At 37.7% G+C, this 19,838-nt stretch overlaps 1 protein-coding gene across 25 annotated transcripts in view; it reads left to right on the plus strand.

Annotated features, from left to right (window-relative positions):
• Positions 1-19,838, plus strand: part of EMSY (EMSY, BRCA2 interacting transcriptional repressor) — an 87,762-nt gene that overhangs the window by 35,979 nt on the left and 31,945 nt on the right. For all 25 annotated transcript variants that reach the window (XM_021062538.1, XM_021062545.1, XM_013979150.2 and 22 more), the window contains 3 exons: positions 3,833-4,087; positions 11,262-11,411; positions 14,186-14,356. In XM_021062538.1, coding sequence (XP_020918197.1) covers positions 3,833-4,087; positions 11,262-11,411; positions 14,186-14,356 — 576 coding nt within the window. The remainder of the gene's footprint in view (positions 1-3,832; positions 4,088-11,261; positions 11,412-14,185; positions 14,357-19,838) is intronic.

The following is a 19,838-nucleotide window of genomic DNA, read 5'->3' on the forward strand; positions in this document are numbered from 1 at the left end:
AAATAAAATAAAATGAAAAATAAATGAAGTGTTTGGCTCATTTATATTTAACATAATTATGAATATGATCAAGTTTGTCTACCATCTTTTTATTTCTTGTCTTCTGTATTCTTTGTTTTCTTTATCCTTTCTTGCCTTCTTTTGGATTTAGGTTTTTTTTTTTTAATAAAAAGGGTTCCATTTTATCTCTTTCTTTGGTTTATTATGCTGTTTTTTTTTTTTTTTAATGTTGCTCTAGGGTAGGGTTCTCAACCTCCATATATGGATATTTTGGACCAGATAATTGTTTATTATGGGAGGCTGACTTGTGCATTATAGGAAATTCTGCAGCATTCCTGCTTTTTACCTACTAGATATGAGTAGCATACCCTCCTGTCATGACAAGAAAATATTTGTAGTGATTTCCAAGTATCCCAGGGCAAAAGGGAGAGCAGAATTGCCTTTGGTCAAGAGCTCAGCTTTAGAGTTTACATTATACATTTAATTTTTTTTTTTTTTTTTTTTTTTTTGTGCCTTTTCTGGGGCAGCTTCCATGGCATATGGAGGTTCCCAGGCTAGGCGTCTAATCAGAGCTGCAGCTGCCAGCCTACTCCACAGCCACAGCAATGCTGGATCCAAGCCGTGTCTGCAACCTACACCACAGTTCATGGCAATGCCGGATCCTTAACCCACTGAGCAAGGCCAGGGACTGAACCCTCCACCTCATGGTTCCTAGTCAGATTCGTTAACCACTGAGCCACGATGGGAGCTGTACATTTTTAATTGTAATAGTCTGTTTCCAATTCCAACTTCCTATTTTGTGTTAGAATTTTAGAATAGTATACTTCTGTTTCTTCTCTCTCATCGTTGTACTATGGTTGTCATACATTTAAATTTTCTCTCTCATAAGCCCTACATTGCATTGCTATTAGTTTTACTTTAAATAGTCAATATTCTTTTAAAGAAATTACAAGAAGAGAGGGGAAAAGTCTTTTATATTTATCAACTTCATCTTGTACTTTTCCTACTCTAGTCCTTGGTTCAGCCATTTCTCCAAAGAGCTCCAGTTCCTTTTGGTGGAAACTGATCATTAGAATCTGGGTACTGGATCTATGCTCATTGCTAGGTGCATGTGTGTGTCTGTGTATACATATGTACACAGTCACATATGTGCATCTGTATTCCTCCATGTTGAAAACTATGGGTCCATATGGATATGTCTGATTTCAAACACTGATTGTTAATTCTAGTTTTCTCCCTTTCCATTCCAATAGTGAGAGCCTGGCTTCCATTATCTTCCATTTACTTGTTTTCTCAGTTCCTCACGCTGTACCATCTGTCACTGTTGCGGCTGTTGCCTGCACCTCCATGCGGATACTTTCCTCACTCCTTCAGGTTCTGACAGGCTGCAGACTTCTTCCCCCCACCTGAGTGCTCGTGCATCGCCCCTGTCACGCTTTTGTATGGATGTCTGTTTCACCCTGTTCAGCTCTGGCAGTGCCAGGCCACCTTCCTCCCAGGGGTCTTCTTCACCTCGTTTGAACTCTGATCCCAGCCCTTTTCCATGGACACCATCCTCAAGCTTTGGGACCCTGTGCTTGGTGCCTCACATTCATGGAACCCCTCTTTATCTTACTTGGGTTCTGACTGTGCATGTGGTGCTGTACCCTGAGCTCCCCTACCATGTGCACCCTCCTCGTCCTCCTCGGACTCTGATTCCTATGCGAGGCCAGTCTCTGCACTAGTTTCTAACACCCCGTGCTTAGCCATTCTTCTGCTTAGCTTCTCGTTATCCATCATGCTTGCACCATCTGATGGTGTTCGTGCTAAATTGTTTGGGAATTGAAGAGCAGAAGGAAGAGGACCTTTTCTTTGTTAAAACAAAGATAGCATTTATTATAATTCGTAATGATAGGTTCATGTGATCATTTGATTGTCTTCCCTTGAGGTAGGGACTGTTTCTTGGATACAAAAGAGTGTCCCCAGGATGCTGGCATAAAGTATGTGCTTAGTAAATTTTTATTGAATGAATAAACATCCAAAGAAATTAAGTACTTTAACAAGATCATATATAGCTATTACGAGTTTATGTGTTGAAGACATAATTTGAACACAATTCTTTGATTGTGAAGTCACGCTGACAACATTTACATCAAATCCGCTTCCTGTGGAAGAGGATATAGAGAACATAGATTATTAGGGAGTTACTCATGTGCACAGTTTACCTCAGTTGATATGAGAGTTCATTGTGAATGCAGTATAAATGTCAGTTTCCCAAAAACGCACCAAAGTTAAAGTCTCCCAATAGTTGAAAAGTAATGTCTTTCAGTTGTATAACACTAACTTTATATTCAGTAAGTCATAAAATATTGGTGCTGAAAGGGGCTCCAGAGATAATCTAGTTCAGTACAGCAAAGCGGTATAGCATACATGTCACTGAATTCTAGCATTTCAGGGAGGGATGGGTGAGCCATGTGGGAGAACGAGTAAGTGATGTGAGCCTGCTGGGTGGTTCCGGCTGCTCCTTTCTTTTCCCTTCCCTCAACGTATTCCTCAGTCTGTGATTTTACCTGGTCCACACAGCAACACTCAGAGACTTAATACGTCCAGGAAAATTCAACATATGTGAAGGCCGAGAGAGTCAGACTGACCTCTCAAGGTGTCTTCCTTATTTTTATTATTCCCAGACACATTTTATATGACAATGTGATATTTAAAAATTTTTGTAATGCAATAGAATTGTCATAGTGAGGCTGTGGTAGAGGAAAGTGTGAAATAGCTTATTTGATAATTGGAACTAAATCATTAGGTTATTGACCAGTTTCTTTTCATTGTTTCAGCAGCGCTCAGAAAGTTGATAGGGTGAATTGTAGTCCAGGTTCTTTCTGGTAGGAGTATTAATTCACTTACAGATAATAGTCCTATTGTGTTGTTGATGAGAAGAATACTGCTGAAATATCTGGGAGAAGGAAGAATTTCAAACTCTGTCATCTTTAGTGAAAATTATTGGTACTCGGTGCCTATGCATGCTTGCTAAATTAGTACTGCACTGAAAAGAAGCGTATTAAGGAGTTTCCTTGTGATGCAGTGGGTTAAGGATCTAGTGTTGTCACTGCAGTGGTTCGACTCGCTGTCATGACGTGGGTTTGATCCCTGGCCTGGGAACTTCCACATGTTGCAGGTATGGCCAAAAAAAGAGAAGTGTCTTAAAACCTTCTATCGTGAGACTTTTTTTGCTGTGGATATACTGAGTATGCCTACTTTCACATGATTATTTAATGACCAATTCTCAAGAAACGATTATAGATTATTAGATATGAGATATAGAAAAGCTACTTTGCCATGCTAAATAATTCAAAAGGTGAATGTTTCACTGTGAGTTATTTAATCTAATGCCGTATTTAAATTGACTCCTTAGAACCTGAAAAGTACTATCTGAAAAACTGGATTATAAATAAGATTCAAAACTTAGTTTGCTTTGTTCTTTTATTTACAACGAGAACATTATTTTCTAAGAGAAAAACCTATTGAGCAACAGGTGTGAGAACATTCTGCCTGGTACTTGTTTCTTTTGTTGTAACTTTTCACCAAGGGAAAATCAGCTTTTTTGAGTGATGCGATGACTCCTCCCTTGCACAGTTTGAGGACTAGATATCAGATATGTAAAATACTGTAACATACTGACACTATGTTATAATTATTAATGTGAATAATTACTCATAAGTATTCATGTGAATAATGTCATTGTTTTATTGATTTATCTAGTTTTCAGCTATTACCCTGCATATAATAACCAGAAGTAACTTTAATTATGCTTTCCAATTAAATTTTCTTTTCTCTTACTTTTCTATAGGTGTATCTACATCAGCAATCAAAATGGCATCAACCAGACTTCCTTCTCCCAAAAGCTTAGTGGGTGCCCCAACTCAGATTCTTGCACAGTTTCCTAAACAGCATCAGCAGTCTCCTAAGCAGCAGTTACACCAAGTGCAGCAACAGACACAGCAACAGGTGGCCCAGCCTTCTCCAGTATCTCATCAGCAACAGCCTCAGCAGTCCCCTTTGCCACCTGGTATCAAGCCTACCATTCAAATCAAACAAGAGTCAGGTAAATGGAAAATATTTACAGGAGAGAATAATTCTTCCCAATCACTTAGTTCTCTGAAGATTACAATCTGTATAGATTTACTTCTACATATGATTTCCTTAAGCACTAGAGGTTTTTTTTTTTTTTTTTTTTTTTTTTTTTTTTTGGTCCTTTGTCTTTTTAGGGCTGCACCCATGGCACATGGATGTTCCCAGGCTAGGGGTCAAATTGGAGCTGTTGCTCCCGGCCTACTGCAGAGCCACAGCAACGCCAGATCTGAGCAGTGTCTGCAACCTATACTGTAGCTCACGGCAACGCAGATCCTTAACCCACTGAGTGAGGCCAGGGATCGAACCCTCAACCTCATGGTTCCTAGTCGGATTCATTTCCACTGCACCACGGCGGGAACTCCTGCAGTAGAGTTTTAATTCAAAAATATATTTTGAGACCCTCCTGTTGGAAATACTTACATATAGAGAACTGGTGCTTGGGAATAGAGAGGGAGAAAAATCAGTTTGCACAGCAGAAAGAGGGTTTTTTTCAATGAATTCTCAGGAGAGATAAAGGAAGCTGAGGAAACAAACCCAGATTTTAAAACTATACCCTGGAGCCCATTAGGGTTTATGGGAAGTGGGCAGTGGAAAAATTAGTATTGGGAGTCTTGTTTTAGAAGCCATATTGTTATTTTGACATAAATTCGTCATGGGCAGAGGTGCTAAGATTAACAGACATGTTAAATAACTGTGTGCAGTAAAGAATTTTGTGGTTTAACAGTTTAGCAATTAATTGAAAGCATCTCTAGCACAGTGGAAACTCAGAGGTAGGAGTCAATTATTATAAGTTATTGAATCATAAAAAGTATTGAGTAGAAAGGCAGGTAGGATGGGCTTAGGTACGAGAAGATTAAAAAGCCTCTTAACATATTAATATCTTTAAGAAAACAAAATGGATTTTTTTTCCTCCATTGAATCTGATTTTACTTGGTGGTAGAACAGGACTTTGGGAGATACTGACATTTTCAGTTTTGTTTTTTTGATAGGAACATTTTATTATTTTTTTGGGAAATATGATTGACATTAACTTTAGGTATGGCATAATAAGTGGATATATGTATATATTCCAGGGTGATTACCACAAAAAGTTGACACCATCACCACACAGTTACAATTTTTTTGTGTGTGATGAGAACCTTTAAGATTTACTCTGTTAGGAACTTTGAAATCTACAGCGCAGTGTTGTTCACTACAGTCACCGCGCCGCACCTTTCATCCCCAGCTCTTGTTTATTTTATAACTGGAAGTTAGCACTTCTTGACCACCTTCCTCCATTTCACCACGCCCCACCTCCCGTGCCTCTGGAAACCCCAGTGTGTTCTCTGTAGTGTTTTGTTTTGTTTTGAAGATTCTACGTGTGAGTTTATACAGTATTTCTAGAGGTTTTTTTCAAGTATTTTTGACCTGCAGTTTCTTTTGATTAGTGTTTGCACAGGTATAGCTTTTGTTATCCTTTTACTTTCAACCTACCTATGCTTTTGTATTTGAAGTTAGTTTCTCGTAGACAGCATATAGTATGGTTGTGTTATTTTAATCTGCTCTGCCAGTCTTAAGTGTAAATGGTGTAGCATATAATTTAAAATACAGAAACTAATTATTGTTGATATTGTAGGGCTTATATGCCATTTTATTATTGGTTTGTTTTTTCCATTCCTCTTTTCTTGCCTAACTGGTTTTACTGGAAAAGTTTGAGTATATTATTTTGTCTGTTTTTCAGTGTTTGCTGATGGCATTATAATATACATGTGTAATTTATTATATTGACTTTTTACTCTATATTTGAAATAATTTTATCTTTCTAATAAAGAAGGGAGATTTCAACATCTCTAATGTTTGTTAACATATAATACTTCCAATTTCTGCAATGTTCTAGTTTCTAAGGTCTGTTTTGCTGTCATTTTTATTTTTATTTGTGAATCAATTATTTTGCTTTATTTTATTTTTTGCATAGAGAATACATTCATCAAAAAATGAAAAGTGTAAGAAGTGATACAGTAAATACCTTGTACTCTGTCCAGTTTTCCCTAACCATTAAAAAAAAAAGTCTTAATTTCTTGGGTATTTTCAGGGTCTCTGCATATACAAACAAATTTAAATTTGAATTTTTACCCCTTCTCTGTGTTTGCACAGATGAAGAATATAATGCCCGCAGCTTGCTTTTTTTCCCCTCCCTTTTTGGAGATCTTTTCCTGGGGCGGTGGGGGTTGAGGGGAGGGTGCCTGTGGCATACAGAAGTTCCTGGGCCAGGGATCGAACCCATGCTGTAGCTGTAACCAGAGCCATAGCAGTGACAACATCAGATCCCTAATCCACTGAGCCACGAGGGAACTCTTCTTGGAGATCTTTATAATGCAGTCAGTACATAAAATTAAATTGCTTTTTCATTCTATAGTAGATGTACCATAATTTGTATAACTAATCAAGGTTCTTTCCAACCTTTTGGGGTTTTTTCCAAACAAAACTGCAATAAACAAGACTACGTAGTCATTTGGGATTTCTCTTAAGTATATCTGTAGGATACATTCCCAGGAGGTTGATTCCCAGGAGTATGTCAAAAGATAAAAGAATTAGAAGTTTTTGATACATATTAACCAGATTTTCTTCTGTAGAGATTTTCAGTTTATAGTCCAACCACTAAATACATTAATCCCTGTTTCCTCACAGTGCCCTGTTCCTGCCACTATATCATCAAACAATTAGATTTTTGCCAATTTGATTAGGGTTGGCATGGTGGTGGGCTGAAGGGAGAGCATAGTTTTGTTTTCATTTTTCTTACTTAAAATTGAGCAACTATTTTTATGCTTCAGAGCTTTTTGAATTTCATTTGTTGCATACTATCTGTATTCACTGTTCCTTCTTCTACTGTGATCTTTTTCTGATTAATTGCTAAGAATTCTTTCTTTTTTTAATTTTATGACTGTACTTGCAGCATATGGAAGTTCCTGGGCCAGTCTGACCAAAGCTGTGACCTGTGCTGGCAACACCAAATTCTTTAACCCACTGTGCCAGGCCGGGGATTGAACCTGCACCTCTGCAGTGACCTGAGCTGCTATGGTTAGATTCTCAACCTGACAGTGCACCACAGTGGGAACACCGCATTTCTAGGAATTCTTTTTTTTTTTTTTTAATGGCCAAGGGTTCAGCATATGTAGGTTCTCAGGCCAGGGACTGAATCCAAGCCACCGTTGCAGCAGTTCTGGGTCCTTTAACCCACTGGGCCTGGCTAGGATCGAACCCACACCTCTGTAGCAGCCTGAGCTGCTGCAGTCAGATTCTTATTTAACACCATGGCAGGAACTCCCAAGAATTCTTTATGTTTCAGGGTAATTCGTACTTTATGTGTTTCATAGTTTGAAAAGATTTTCCTCTCAGTTTATTGTTAGTTGACTCTCTTTCCTGGAACTTTTCCTATGCAGATAGATCTCTTTTGTTTTTATATAGTTAAATTTATCAGTGTGGTCTTTACTGCTTCTAGCTATTTAGTCACAGTTCACATTTTTCACATGTAAGTGTTGGAATTTATCCTAGTTTGAGATGTGGATAATATTGTGTATCGAAGTTTTGGAAAAATTGATCTGTACTTTTCTTCTTTGTGTGCAGTCTTTGTCAGGCATTAGTTTCAATGGTATATGTGCTTCCCAGAAAGAATTGTGAAGTTGTTTTTTGTTTTTTTGGCCTAGCCTCTGACATACAGAAGTTTCTGAGCTGCTGGAGTGACAATCCCGAGTCCTTAACTGCTAGGCCAGGGAACTCCAAGTTTTCCTTTTTTAAAATGCTCTGGAATTTAGTTTAGAAGACAGCTTTATTGAGATAGAATCCACATACCATTCGATTAACCCACAAAAAAAGGTAGTTAGTTACATCTCAGTGGTAATTAGTATATTCTGAAATATGTGCAGCCATCACCACAGGTAATTTTTAGAACATTTTCATCACTTTTAAAAGAAGCCCTGTTAGCATTTGGCTATTACTCCTTAATCGCTATGACAGCCTCTCCAGCCCTAAATAACTACTAATGTACTTTCTATCTCTAGGTCTCTATATTCTGGATTTTTATGAGTGGAGTCATATAATATGTGATCTTCTGTAACTGACTTCTTTTACTTAACAATGTTTTCAAGGTTCATCTATGATGTAGCGTGTATTAGTACTTCATTCCTCTTTATAGACAAATAATACTACATATTGCTTATCTACTCGTCTGTTGATAACACTTGTTAGTCTTTGACTTTTTGATTCTAGCCACCCTAGTTGGTGTGAAGTGTTATTTCATTGTGGTTTTGACATACACTTTTCTGATGACTAATGATGTTGAGCATCTTTTCATGTACTTATTGACCCTTTATGTATCTTCTTTGAAGAAATGTCCATTTATATCCTTTGCCTTTTTTTTTTTACTTTTTTATTTTTATGGCTACACTGTGGCATATGCAAATTCTAGGGCCAGGGGTCAAATCAGAGCTGCAGCTGGGTCCTGTGCCACAGCCATAGCAACACCTGATCCAAGCTATATCTGTGACCTATGCTGCAGCTTGTGGCAATGCAAGATCTTTAACCCGCTGAGTGAGGCCATAGATTGAACTTGCATCCTCACAAAGTCAGATCCTTAACCTGCTGAGCCACAACGGGAACTCCTCCTTTGCCGCTTTTTAATTGAGTTGTTTTTTTTTTACCATTGACTTGTAAGAGTCTTTTTTTAAATACATACATATTTTGGGTATTAAACTTTTATCAGATACATGAATTGCAAATATCCCGCCTATTCTGTAGGTTGTCTTTTTACTTTCTTTTTTGGCCACAGCTGCAGCATGTGGAAGTTCCTGGGCCAGGGATCTAATCTGAGCTGCAGCTGTGATCTGGGCCACGGCTGCGGCATTGCTGGATCATTAACCCACTGTGCCATAGTGGGAACTCCTTTCTTGATGATGTCCTTTGAAATACAAAAGTTTTTAATTTTAATAATATACAATTTTTCTTTTGTTGCCTCTGCTTTTGGTGTCTTTTTATTTTTTTATTTTTTGTCTTTTTAGGGGTGCACCCACAGCATATGGAGGTTCCCAGGCTAGGCGTCTAACCGGAGCTATAGCTGCCAGCCTACGCCATAGCCACAGCAACGCCAGATCCAAGCCATGTCTGCAACCTACACCACAGCTCACGGCAACATTGGATCCTCAACCCACTGAGTGAGTCCAGGGATCGAACCCACAACCTCATGGTTCCTAGTCAAATTCGTTTCCCCTGTGCCACGATGGGAACTCCTGCTTTTGGTGTCTTATGTAAGTATCTTCATCCAGATCCAAGGTCATAAAGATTCTTCCCTATTTTTTCTTTTTTTCTGGAGATTGATAGTTTTACATCTTCATTGTAGGTCTTTAATCTATTTTGATTAATTTTGTTATGGTGTGAAATAATGATCCCACTTCATTCTTTAGCATATTGCTGTTCAGTTGTTCCAGTACCATTTGTTGAAAAGATGATTTTCCCCCTGTTGAATGGTCTTGGCACCCTGTTGAAAGTCCACTGACCATATGTATGACTTTATTTCTGGATTCTCAGTGCTATTCCATTATAAGTCCATTTGTATGCCAGTTTGATTACCACTGGTTTATATTAAGTTTTGAAATCGGGAAGTGTGATTATTCCTATTTTGTTCTTTTTTAAAAGATTGTTTTGGCTATTCTGGGTCCTTTGCAATTCCTTATGAATGTTGGAATCAGCTTGTCAGTTTCTACAGAGAAATCAGCTGAGAATCTCAGAGATTGCATTGAATCTGTGGATCATTTGAGGAGTATTAGCATCCTAACAATGTTAAATCTTCTGATCCAACACCATGGGATATTTTTCTGTTTGTTTAGGTCTTTAATTTCTTTAAACAATGTTGAAATATATAGTTCAATAAAGAGTGTTAGTTTTGCACTTCTTTAGAGTTTATTTTTTTCTAAGTATTTTTATTTTTGAAGCTATTGTAAGTGGAACTGTTAATTTCATTTTTTTGGATTGCTCATTGCTAATGTATAGAGATGCAACTGAATTTTGTGTTGATTTTGTACCTGCAGCTTTTCTGAACTCACTTTTAGTTCTAATAGCTTTCAGTGAATTCCTTAGGATTTTCTATATGAAAGATTGCATCATCTGTAAATAGAGATAATTCCTTTTATTACAATCTGGATGCCTTGTATTTCTTTTTCTTGCTTAATTTCCCTGACTAGAGCCTTTAGTAAAATCTTGAGTATAACTGGCAAGAGTGGATATCATTGTCTTGTTTCTTGTTCCTTCTATTTCTAGAAATTCCTTTAGTGTCTGTTTTGTAAGGTTGTCTGGTAGCAACAAATTCTCTCCGTTTTCGTTTATCTGGTAGAGGCTATTTCACCTGAGTGTTTTGAAAGCTAGCTTTGCTGGATATTGTATTCTTGGTTGACAGAGTTTCATAGTTGATAGATTTTCTTTAAGCACTTTGAGTTCATATTCTCCTGCTTACTGGCCTACATTGTTTCTACTGAAGTCAGTTGCTAACCCTAATGCAGTTCCCTTGTAAATGGAAAGTTGTTTTTCCTGTTGACACTTTTGGGATTTTCTCCTTGGCTTCGACTTGCAGTGTTTTTAGTATGATGTGCCTGGTTTGCACTTGTTAATAGCTTCTGTGGTGTTTTAATTATATTCCTGAATGAGAGAAATAGGAATGAGAGAAAGAAGAATTTGAGGAATAAAAATTTAGAGTATTGGGAGTTCCCATTGTGGCTTGGTGGTAATGAACCTGACTAGTATTCATGAGGATATGGGTTTGATCCCTGGCCTTGCTCAGTGGCTTAAGGATTCCACATTGCTGTGAGCTGTGGTGTAAGTTGCAGACATGGCTTGGATCCCACGTTGCTGTAGCTGTGGTATAGACTGGCAGCTGCAGCTCTGATTTGACCGCTAGCCTGGGAACCTCCATATGCTACAGGTGTGGCCCTAAAAAGCAAAAAAATAAAATGAATTTAGTTTAATTTAATTTAAAAATTTAGAATATTATTCATCAGTATGAAAAAAAGCTCTTTTGGCAAGACTCAGTAAATGTGTATAACTGCTGCCCTCTTGGGTTGATATAAGGCACATGTTATTAAAAATAATTTGTACTGAGATTTATCTTTCTTCTTTCAAAGGTGTTAAAATCATCACACAACAAGTTCAACCAAGTAAAATCTTACCCAAACCAGTGACAGCAACTCTGCCCACCAGTAGCAATTCCCCTATCATGGTGGTTAGCAGTAATGGTGCAATTATGACAACTAAATTGGTAACCACTCCTACTGGTAAGTTTTCTTGAGCATCAGTCCATTCATTCATCATTTACTCATTGAGTAATTTCTCTGTAATTTCAGTAATTGCGGTGTGCTTGACACTGGGGATATAGGAATTAATGAGGCAGTTCTTCAAAGAGGCATTTCTTGACTCTTCCCTTCCTCCCAACTGAAATCAGCTCTATGCTGCTGTCATGTTCTTCTTCTTTCCCACTGTAAAGTGTACTACACTTTCTAATTATTTAGCTACTTGTTTGCTAATTTCTTTAATGTTATTCACTTTATCATACCATGATCTCCATGAGGATAAAGGACCATGTCTCTTCTATTCACTATATATATGTAGAGCTGATCTGTAAGGAGGTATTTAGTCGGGATTTGCTGCGTGAATGAAGACATAGCCGCAGCCCACAAAGATCTCAGTCTGAGGTTGAGAGACTATAATACAGTATCGTGTAGTAAGTGTTGCTCAGACTGAGAGAAGCCTAGGATGCCATTTTACCCAGAGATAGGAGAGCGTCTAGTCTATGTCCAAGAAAGTGACAACTGAGAAAATTTAAATTAATATCACCCTTTGTGACCTTGAGCAATTTACTTGAATTCCTCTCAGCCTTTCCCCTTGTCTATTTCAATGTGATAATAATACCTATACCATAAAGTTATTGGAAGTATTAAATGAAAGCAGCTATGTCAAGTCCCCAGCAGAATGCTCAATAGCCATAATTATTAATTAATATTAGAAATAGCCATTACTATTATTCTGAATTTTAAAGTTGTCTTACCAAACTTTGAAGAGGTCCAGATTTAGATGATAGAATCTAAAGAGTGTAAAATGATTCCTGTTTTAAGTTTATAAGCTGTCATCTATTGGTTAGTAAATGTAGGTATAAATATTGCCCTTTATCTGCCTTAGGCTTTAATATCTCTATTTTCAGCAACAGAACAGAGATATACTTGAAGCAACATGCCCAAGGTCACAGCCAGTAAAAGGCAGGACCAGGATTTGAATCCAGATCTCTTTGACTCCAAAAAAATCGTAAAATATAGATAACATAAAATTTACCATTTTCACCATTTTTAAAGGTACAGTTCATTGGCATTGAATGCATTCACATTGTTTCACACTGTCTAGCTCCAGCACCTTTTTCATCTTCCCGAACTGAAATGCTGTGCCCATTAAACAACAACTCTCCATTTCCACCTTCCCTTAGTCCCTGGCAACTGCTGTTCTATTTTCTGGCTCTTTGCAAAGCCTATGCTTTAAAAACACTGTTATTCTTACATTAAATCTATCCTACTTCACCCAAAACTCTCTTCCATTTGGTACGAAGATAGTAGTGTTATGTAGATATGACTCCTCATGTTAGGGAAAGGTAGGAAAAAATAATGTGTCTCTGCTTATGTATCTATATTAGAATAAGGGTGTCTAATTTAAAATAAAAGCTTAAATTGAAATACTTTCCAATTATAATTAATTCAAACTTTGTATCTTTATAGCATATTTATTTTGCACTAGATTATTTTTTTCTGATTCAATGTATAGTTATAATCAATTTAAACTAATTCTACTTTAACCTTCTTCCCTTTCTCCCTTTTCTGGGTAGTAATTGTATTTTAAAATAGTGAATACTGACTTTCTAAAACCATTTTTGCGAGGGGTGGTTTGAAAATGATTATCACAGTGACCTCTAAATCTAATAATCATAAAAAAAATTCTTTTCAGTTGAAGAAGGTACTATCTATCTTCATTCTCCCTAGAATGAAGTACTTAGGAAAGTACTTCTGAGTTAACAGATTTGTAAGAAACAGCAGTCTTATCTGATTATTATTATTATTATTTCTTAATGGCCACATCTCTGGCATGTGGCAGATTTCAGACCAGGGACTGAATCTGAGCTGTAGCTGTGACCTATGCTGCAGCTGTGGCAATGCCAGCTCCTTTAACCCACTGTGCTGGGCCAGGGATCGAACCTGTGCCTCTGTAGCAACCTGAGCTGCTATAGTCAGATTCTTAACCTACTGTGCCACAGCAGGAACTCCTTATCTGGTTAATTTTTAATTCCCATTTGGGCAAAGAAAAAAGTCCTTGAAATAGTGAGGAACAGTTTAAATTCCTTTGAGAGATATGAAGAAAAATATTCTAGCAGCTCAGTTAAAGCTGAGAAATATGTAAAAAGTGACCTTTTTAGCCTAAAAAGAAATATTCCCGGCAACTCTTGGCAGCTTCAACTTTAGTCTCTAGTAAAGTGATGGAATAACTCTTTAAAAGATGGAAATATATTTGGAGGAGAATGGAGTACAAAATAGTAAAAGTTTATAAAATTTTAAGCAAACAAAATACTGCCTTATTTGCTGAGTACTGACGTTGGGTTTGGCAGTGAGACAGCCTGAAACAGATGTAGAGACCTTGAAATGTATAACAGAAATATCTAAATTGCTCTGGCAGGAAAGATGATTAAATTTAAGTTTCTTTTGGCATAAAACTAGTGGAAGAAGGGTAGTGGAAGAAGGGAACAGAGTTGGGTATACTTTTTCTTGGGGTTAGTAATTTGATGCAACACATCGCAAAATTTTATGTGTAAAATTAATTCAAATTGAATTGGCTGTAGTTCTTGCTGTGTGCATTGAAAACTGGCTGTAAATTGTTATTTAATGTCTTGACACCTTGAAATTCCATTTTCAAGTTAAAGCAATGTGGATTACATTGAATTATAGTTAAACTGTATACATTGTCATTCTCCTGTAAGTAATGACAGGCTTTTCTCTTGGCATTTCCCTTGTTATAGGCACACAGGCAACCTATACCCGGCCAACTGTGAGCCCATCTCTAGGTCGGATGGCTGCAACCCCTGGAGCTGCAACCTACGTGAAAACCACCAGTGGTAGCATCATTACAGTAGTACCCAAATCATTAGCTACCTTGGGGGGCAAGATAATTAGCAGTAATATAGTTTCTGGTAGGTATACCTGAAATATGTTAAAGGTATAGGTGACCAGTAAGATGAAAAAACGTTTCACTCTCGAAGAATTCTGTTTGATCTCAGTTTTCTGCTTAGAAAGTTTAGAGTTTTGTTTTTAGTCCTGATATTTAATGATTAAGTATAGTTTTTTAGTTTGAGTGTTAAATCTCCAGATGTTAAGTTTTTGAGAGTTTTAAAATAAAAAGAACATTTAGTTACTTTTAATTACAATGGAAAAATTATTGTTTATATTTGCATAGAGATTTTTTTTTCGTTTACAAAGTATTCTCCCATTTATCGATTCGTTCATACCCCATAACTATGAAATAGTTGGTATCATTCGCAGTTTATAGGTACAGACATATTTAAGTTTAGAGAGACGAACTTGACTTTTCCAAAACCATGCAAGCTAGATAGTGGGAGAACTGGTGTTTATTTGTCTGAATGTGTTTTAGGGACCATATCATACTTTCAATTACTGATGTCACTTTAGCATATTAAAAATAAAATACTTGAATATTTTTATTTTCTTTTCACCATTTATATTGTCTATTTACTTTTTAAAAATATTTTACTAAGATAATGAAGGCTAATATTTATTGGTATTTTGGAACCTTACCTGGTTTTTATTAGTTCATTAATTCCTCAAGTATTTGGGTTGTGTACCCTGAAGTGGAATAACGTGGTATCCATTCTCATTGATTATTATTTTTTAATTAAAGTGATGTAAATAACCTCTGACCAAGCAAGCCATGTGGACTTTAACTGTCTACCATTTTTGTAGACTACCCATATTTTGTATGCCCCAGGTGAGTTGTTCTAACATTTTTTAAATGAAGGGATTGAAGTTCCTGGCAGCAATATGATGTTGCTGATAACTCAATGATTGGAAAAAAAACAAAGCAGGGCATGGTATTGGCATAAAACACTATATTTAAAGCTGCTAATTTTGGCTCTGCTCTTTAAGTGTAAGTGAGAAACTTCAGTGTTTGCCAAACCGAGAAGGGTGAAGCTAGTAGGGAAAGAATCATCATACTCCAGCTTTTAAAAGGATATTTTAAATAACACAGTTAAAGCTCAAATTATAATTTATTACCTGACAGTATCTTTAAATAGTATAGAGCATATACTTAAACACTTTGCAAAAAGTAATCATATTTTTTATTAATGTGTAGCTTTTTATGACCATAAGGATTTTTTCTTTACTTAGTATGAGTTCATAATACTGTCTAGCTTGAAGGAATGTCTACATGTCATGACCCTCTGTTTTCAAAGCTTATTAATGAATTAGCTGCTTTGTAGGGGATTAGAGCAATACAAGCAAGCACATTTTCTTAGAAGCAAAAAGGTAGTGAGATATATACCCTATATAGATACACATTTTATCCACTTTTGTTTTTATTTCTTATTTTTTTCTCTTTTTTAGGGCCACACCCACAGCATAGGGAGGTTCCAGGCTAGGGGTCAAATTGGAGCTGCAGCCCTCCGCCTATGCCACTGTGGCCCAGGATCTGAGCCATGTCTGTGACCTACACCACAGCTCATGGAAATGCAGGTCCTTAACCCACTGAGTGAGGCCGGGGATCGAAAGGGCAACCCCCTGGTTACTAGTTGGATTTGTTTCCCCTTCGCCACAACAGGAACTCCCACCTTTGTTTTAAAATAAAAGGTAACTCACAGTTAGTTGCTATTTCAAGTGTATGAGTATACAGGGGAGGAGTTCTTAAACTTCTTTAGTACTGTAATATATGTTGGACTCACATATGAAACAGCTTTATTCATTGCATGGGTCTCGTTTTGCCCCTACCTCTGTTGCACTACTTGATGCTTTTATTCTAATTTAGACATTTTTCTGCCTTCATCCATGATCAGATGCTGGATGTTGGAGTGCATGCTCCCACCAGCCCCTCAACAACAAAAATATACTTTTCATAAAATACCCTCAAACACATAGCTTTAAGAATAGAAGACTTTAGGAGTTCCCCTTGTGGCGCACTGGAAACGAATCCGACTAGGAACCATGAGGTTGTGGGTTCGATCCCTGGCCTCGCTCAGTGGGTTAAGGATCCGGCGTTGCCGTGAGCTGTCGTGTAGGTCGCAGACGTGGCTCAGATCTGGTGTTCCTGTGGCTCTGGCATAGGCCGGCAGCAACAGCTCTGATTGACCCCTAGCCTGGGAACCGCCATATGCCATGGGTGCGGCCCCAAAAAGACAAAAGACCAAAAAAAAAAAAAAAAAAAAGAAAAAAAAGGGAATAGGAGACTTTAAAAAAATGATACCTTTCCTTTTATTATGGGGAATCTGATTTGGAAAGTATAGGAAGTATACATAGAAAATTAAAAACCTATAATTTTCACCATCCAGAGAAATTTGTTAAAATTTAAGTGTTTATATATATATATATATATACTTTTTTTTTTGGTCTTTTTAGGGCCGCAGCCACAGTCCATGGAAGTTCCCAGGCTAGGGGTCGAATTCAAGCTGCAATTGCTGGCCTTTGCCACAGCCACAGCAACGCCACATGCAAGCCTCGTCTGCGACCTGTACCACAGCTCACGGCAACGCCAGATCCTTAACTCACTGACAGAGGCCAGGGATTGAACCTGCAACCTCCTGGATACTAGTTGGGCCACAACTGAGCCACAGCGGGAACTCCCCATTGTACATAAATTATTATGCGAAGTTCTTATTTCTTTTGTATAATATCCTAGAAGGCAAGTTTATGCTTCCAAAGTGCTTTCTAGAAAGATCAAGCTTTTTTTTTTCCATTGGAATAAGCAATTAAATGGAAGGCGTTGACTGTTTTTGGGGTTACTTAACTCATGAAGTTATTTAGCTTATGGAGTCAAATATTAACTTATATGCGTATATATAGAGAGAACTAACAGATATGTAAGTCTTTCATTAGCTTTGTTGAAGGTTGTTGAAACATCCTGCCTATTTTATGCAGAAAATTGGATCTTTCAGAAATAAAGTCATTATCTTGAGTCTAAGGACTGTGTAAGAAAGTGAGGCAGTGGCAAGACTTTGATTCCCTTCATCTTTAGGACAATGTCCAGGCAAGGAGCTAGCGTTTGTATATGTTTTCATTCATTCATTTGCTCATTCTTTGAACAAAGTAACATATAAAACGTTACCCAAGAGACCAAGATTGTCAGAGTGATTTAAGAATATGTGACTAGTAAAATCTAGGCCAATAAGTGTGTGTTGTTTAAGCCTACCTGCCATAATGCTCAAACATTTATAGACATCTTATTTTTTAATAGAAATCCCTGCAGCATGTCAGTATTATAGCCCATGATCCCAATGTGATTCACAGCTCCTAGCACCCATTGCATCTTGACTCTTATAAGTAAAGACTGTATATATAGATGAGTTCTCTGATGGCTAGAAGCTAGCTTCTGGGTTGGGTGCTGAGATACACGGTGGTGTGCATGCGGTGCCTTCTCTGCCTTAAGGAATGCTAAACAAATGAACTTGTGTACATTCTCTTGTAATGTGAGAACTACAGACTGAACGCTGTGAAAGCATAGAGGGAAACACTTTAATGAGTAGTAGATGTCATCTGAGATGTGGGAACATGCTGTTGCAATTTTAAACTTTTATAAGTTGATAATTCTTGTCATAAATTGTATTCTATCTTAATGTGATGCTGTACTTGCTTTTCCTTATGCTATGCCTTTTCCTTCTGTTTTCTAACACTGCCTCCCCCCCCATTTTGTTAAGCAGGTGAACTTGGTTTGCATCTGTCTCATAAATTGACTCATTTGTGATGGAAAGGATTTGACATTTTTGTAGTTTAAATATAATTCATTTGTTAAGCAAGTTTTGTCAAAAAAGTGGTCCTTGTACTTTGGTGTAGAGTTAAACCTAGGTTTACATTTCCTTGAGCTAGTTTTTAATGCATACTTTCTAAAAAGACTTTTTTAAATTTTTTATTATTATTATTATTATTATTTTTGTCTTTTTGCTATTTCTTGGGCCGCTCCGGCGGCATATGGAGATTCCCAGGCTAGGGGTCCAATCGGAGCCATAGCCACCAGCCTACGCCAGAGCCACAGCAACACGGGATCTGAGCCATGTCTGCGACCTACACCACAGCTCACGGCAATGCCGGATCGTTAACCCACTGAGCAAGGGCAGGGACCGAACCCGCAACCTCATGGTTCCTAGTTGGATTCGTTAACCACTGCGCCATGACGGGAACTCCAAAAGACTTTTTTTTAAATGGCCACACCCACAGCATATGGAAGTTCCCAGGCCAAGATTGAATCTGAGCCACAAGCTGTGACTGGCACCCCAGCTGCAGCACCGCCAGATCCTTTAACCCTCTTCCCTGGGCCAGGGGTCAAAGCTGCACCTCCTCAGAAACCTGAGCCACTGCATTCAGATTCTTAACCCACTGTGCCACAGTGGGAACTCCTAAAAACACTTTTTAAAATTAAATAATTTGGTGAGACAGCATTATCAATGGAGCCATCATAATCACATATGAGGGATTGGAGTTAATTAAGAGTTAAAGTTGATATAAGTGAATCATGAGCAGCTTGGTTTTCGTGGAAGTTCCCAGGCCAGGGATCCAACCTGAGCCCCAGCAGCAACCCAAGCTGCTGTAGTAACAACGCTGGATCCTTAACCCGCTATGCCACAAGAAAAATCCTAATCAGTCGTGTTTTTAATGTGTACCCTCTGTGCTTAGTCATTTGATAAATGATATGCAAGCCTATAGAAGAAAAATATGACCTGCCTGTTTCCACAGGCAAAGGAAATTACAGGCACAGAAGTAGCATTGGGACTGGTGTGTTCAGAGCCCAGTGTGGAGACTGTCACACTGAAAGGGAAGTGTGTAGCGGATAATTCTGAAAACTGAAGTCTGATGGAACCTGGTGGGCTAAGCAGAGGAGTTTTATCTTTGTGTGATAGGTAATAGGAAGCCCTAGTGAAGAAGTTCCTTGTTAGACTAGAGTTTATGATGTGTATCGTGGAGTAGGAACAAATAAGACCAAACTGGTAGATTTAGGCAAGATTATAAAGGATTTTGAAAGCCAGTAGGGAAAGTTAGAACTAAATACACTGGCCATTTGGAAGGTTTTCGACCAGTTTCACATGTTGTTGGTTCTTGACTTGATGAAATGAGTTTGGTTTTTTGTTTGTTTGTTTGTTTGTTTGTTTGTTTTTGTTGTTGTTGTTTGATGTGACGGGGCACTTCAGAATGATTTGCATGATAGAGGAACTTGAAATAGGGAGGAAAATACGGAAAGCCAAAAGAGATGTGGGCCTGCCTATGGAGCTGGCATTAATAACATTTTGAAAGAAGACATGCTGGTGTCAAATTGAGTTTATTCACATACTCATTATACAATAATTACTTGAGTAATTGCCATACAGTGTGGGCTAAGCACTGAGGAGTCAGTGACATAAAAAGATAGTGTGGAGCTAAGGGGCTTTCATTTTTGGGGGACTACAGGGAGTGAAGACA

The sequence above is a fragment of the Sus scrofa genome, chromosome 9 (genome assembly GCF_000003025.6).
Source record: "Sus scrofa isolate TJ Tabasco breed Duroc chromosome 9, Sscrofa11.1, whole genome shotgun sequence".
Taxonomy (NCBI): domain Eukaryota; kingdom Metazoa; phylum Chordata; class Mammalia; order Artiodactyla; family Suidae; genus Sus; species Sus scrofa.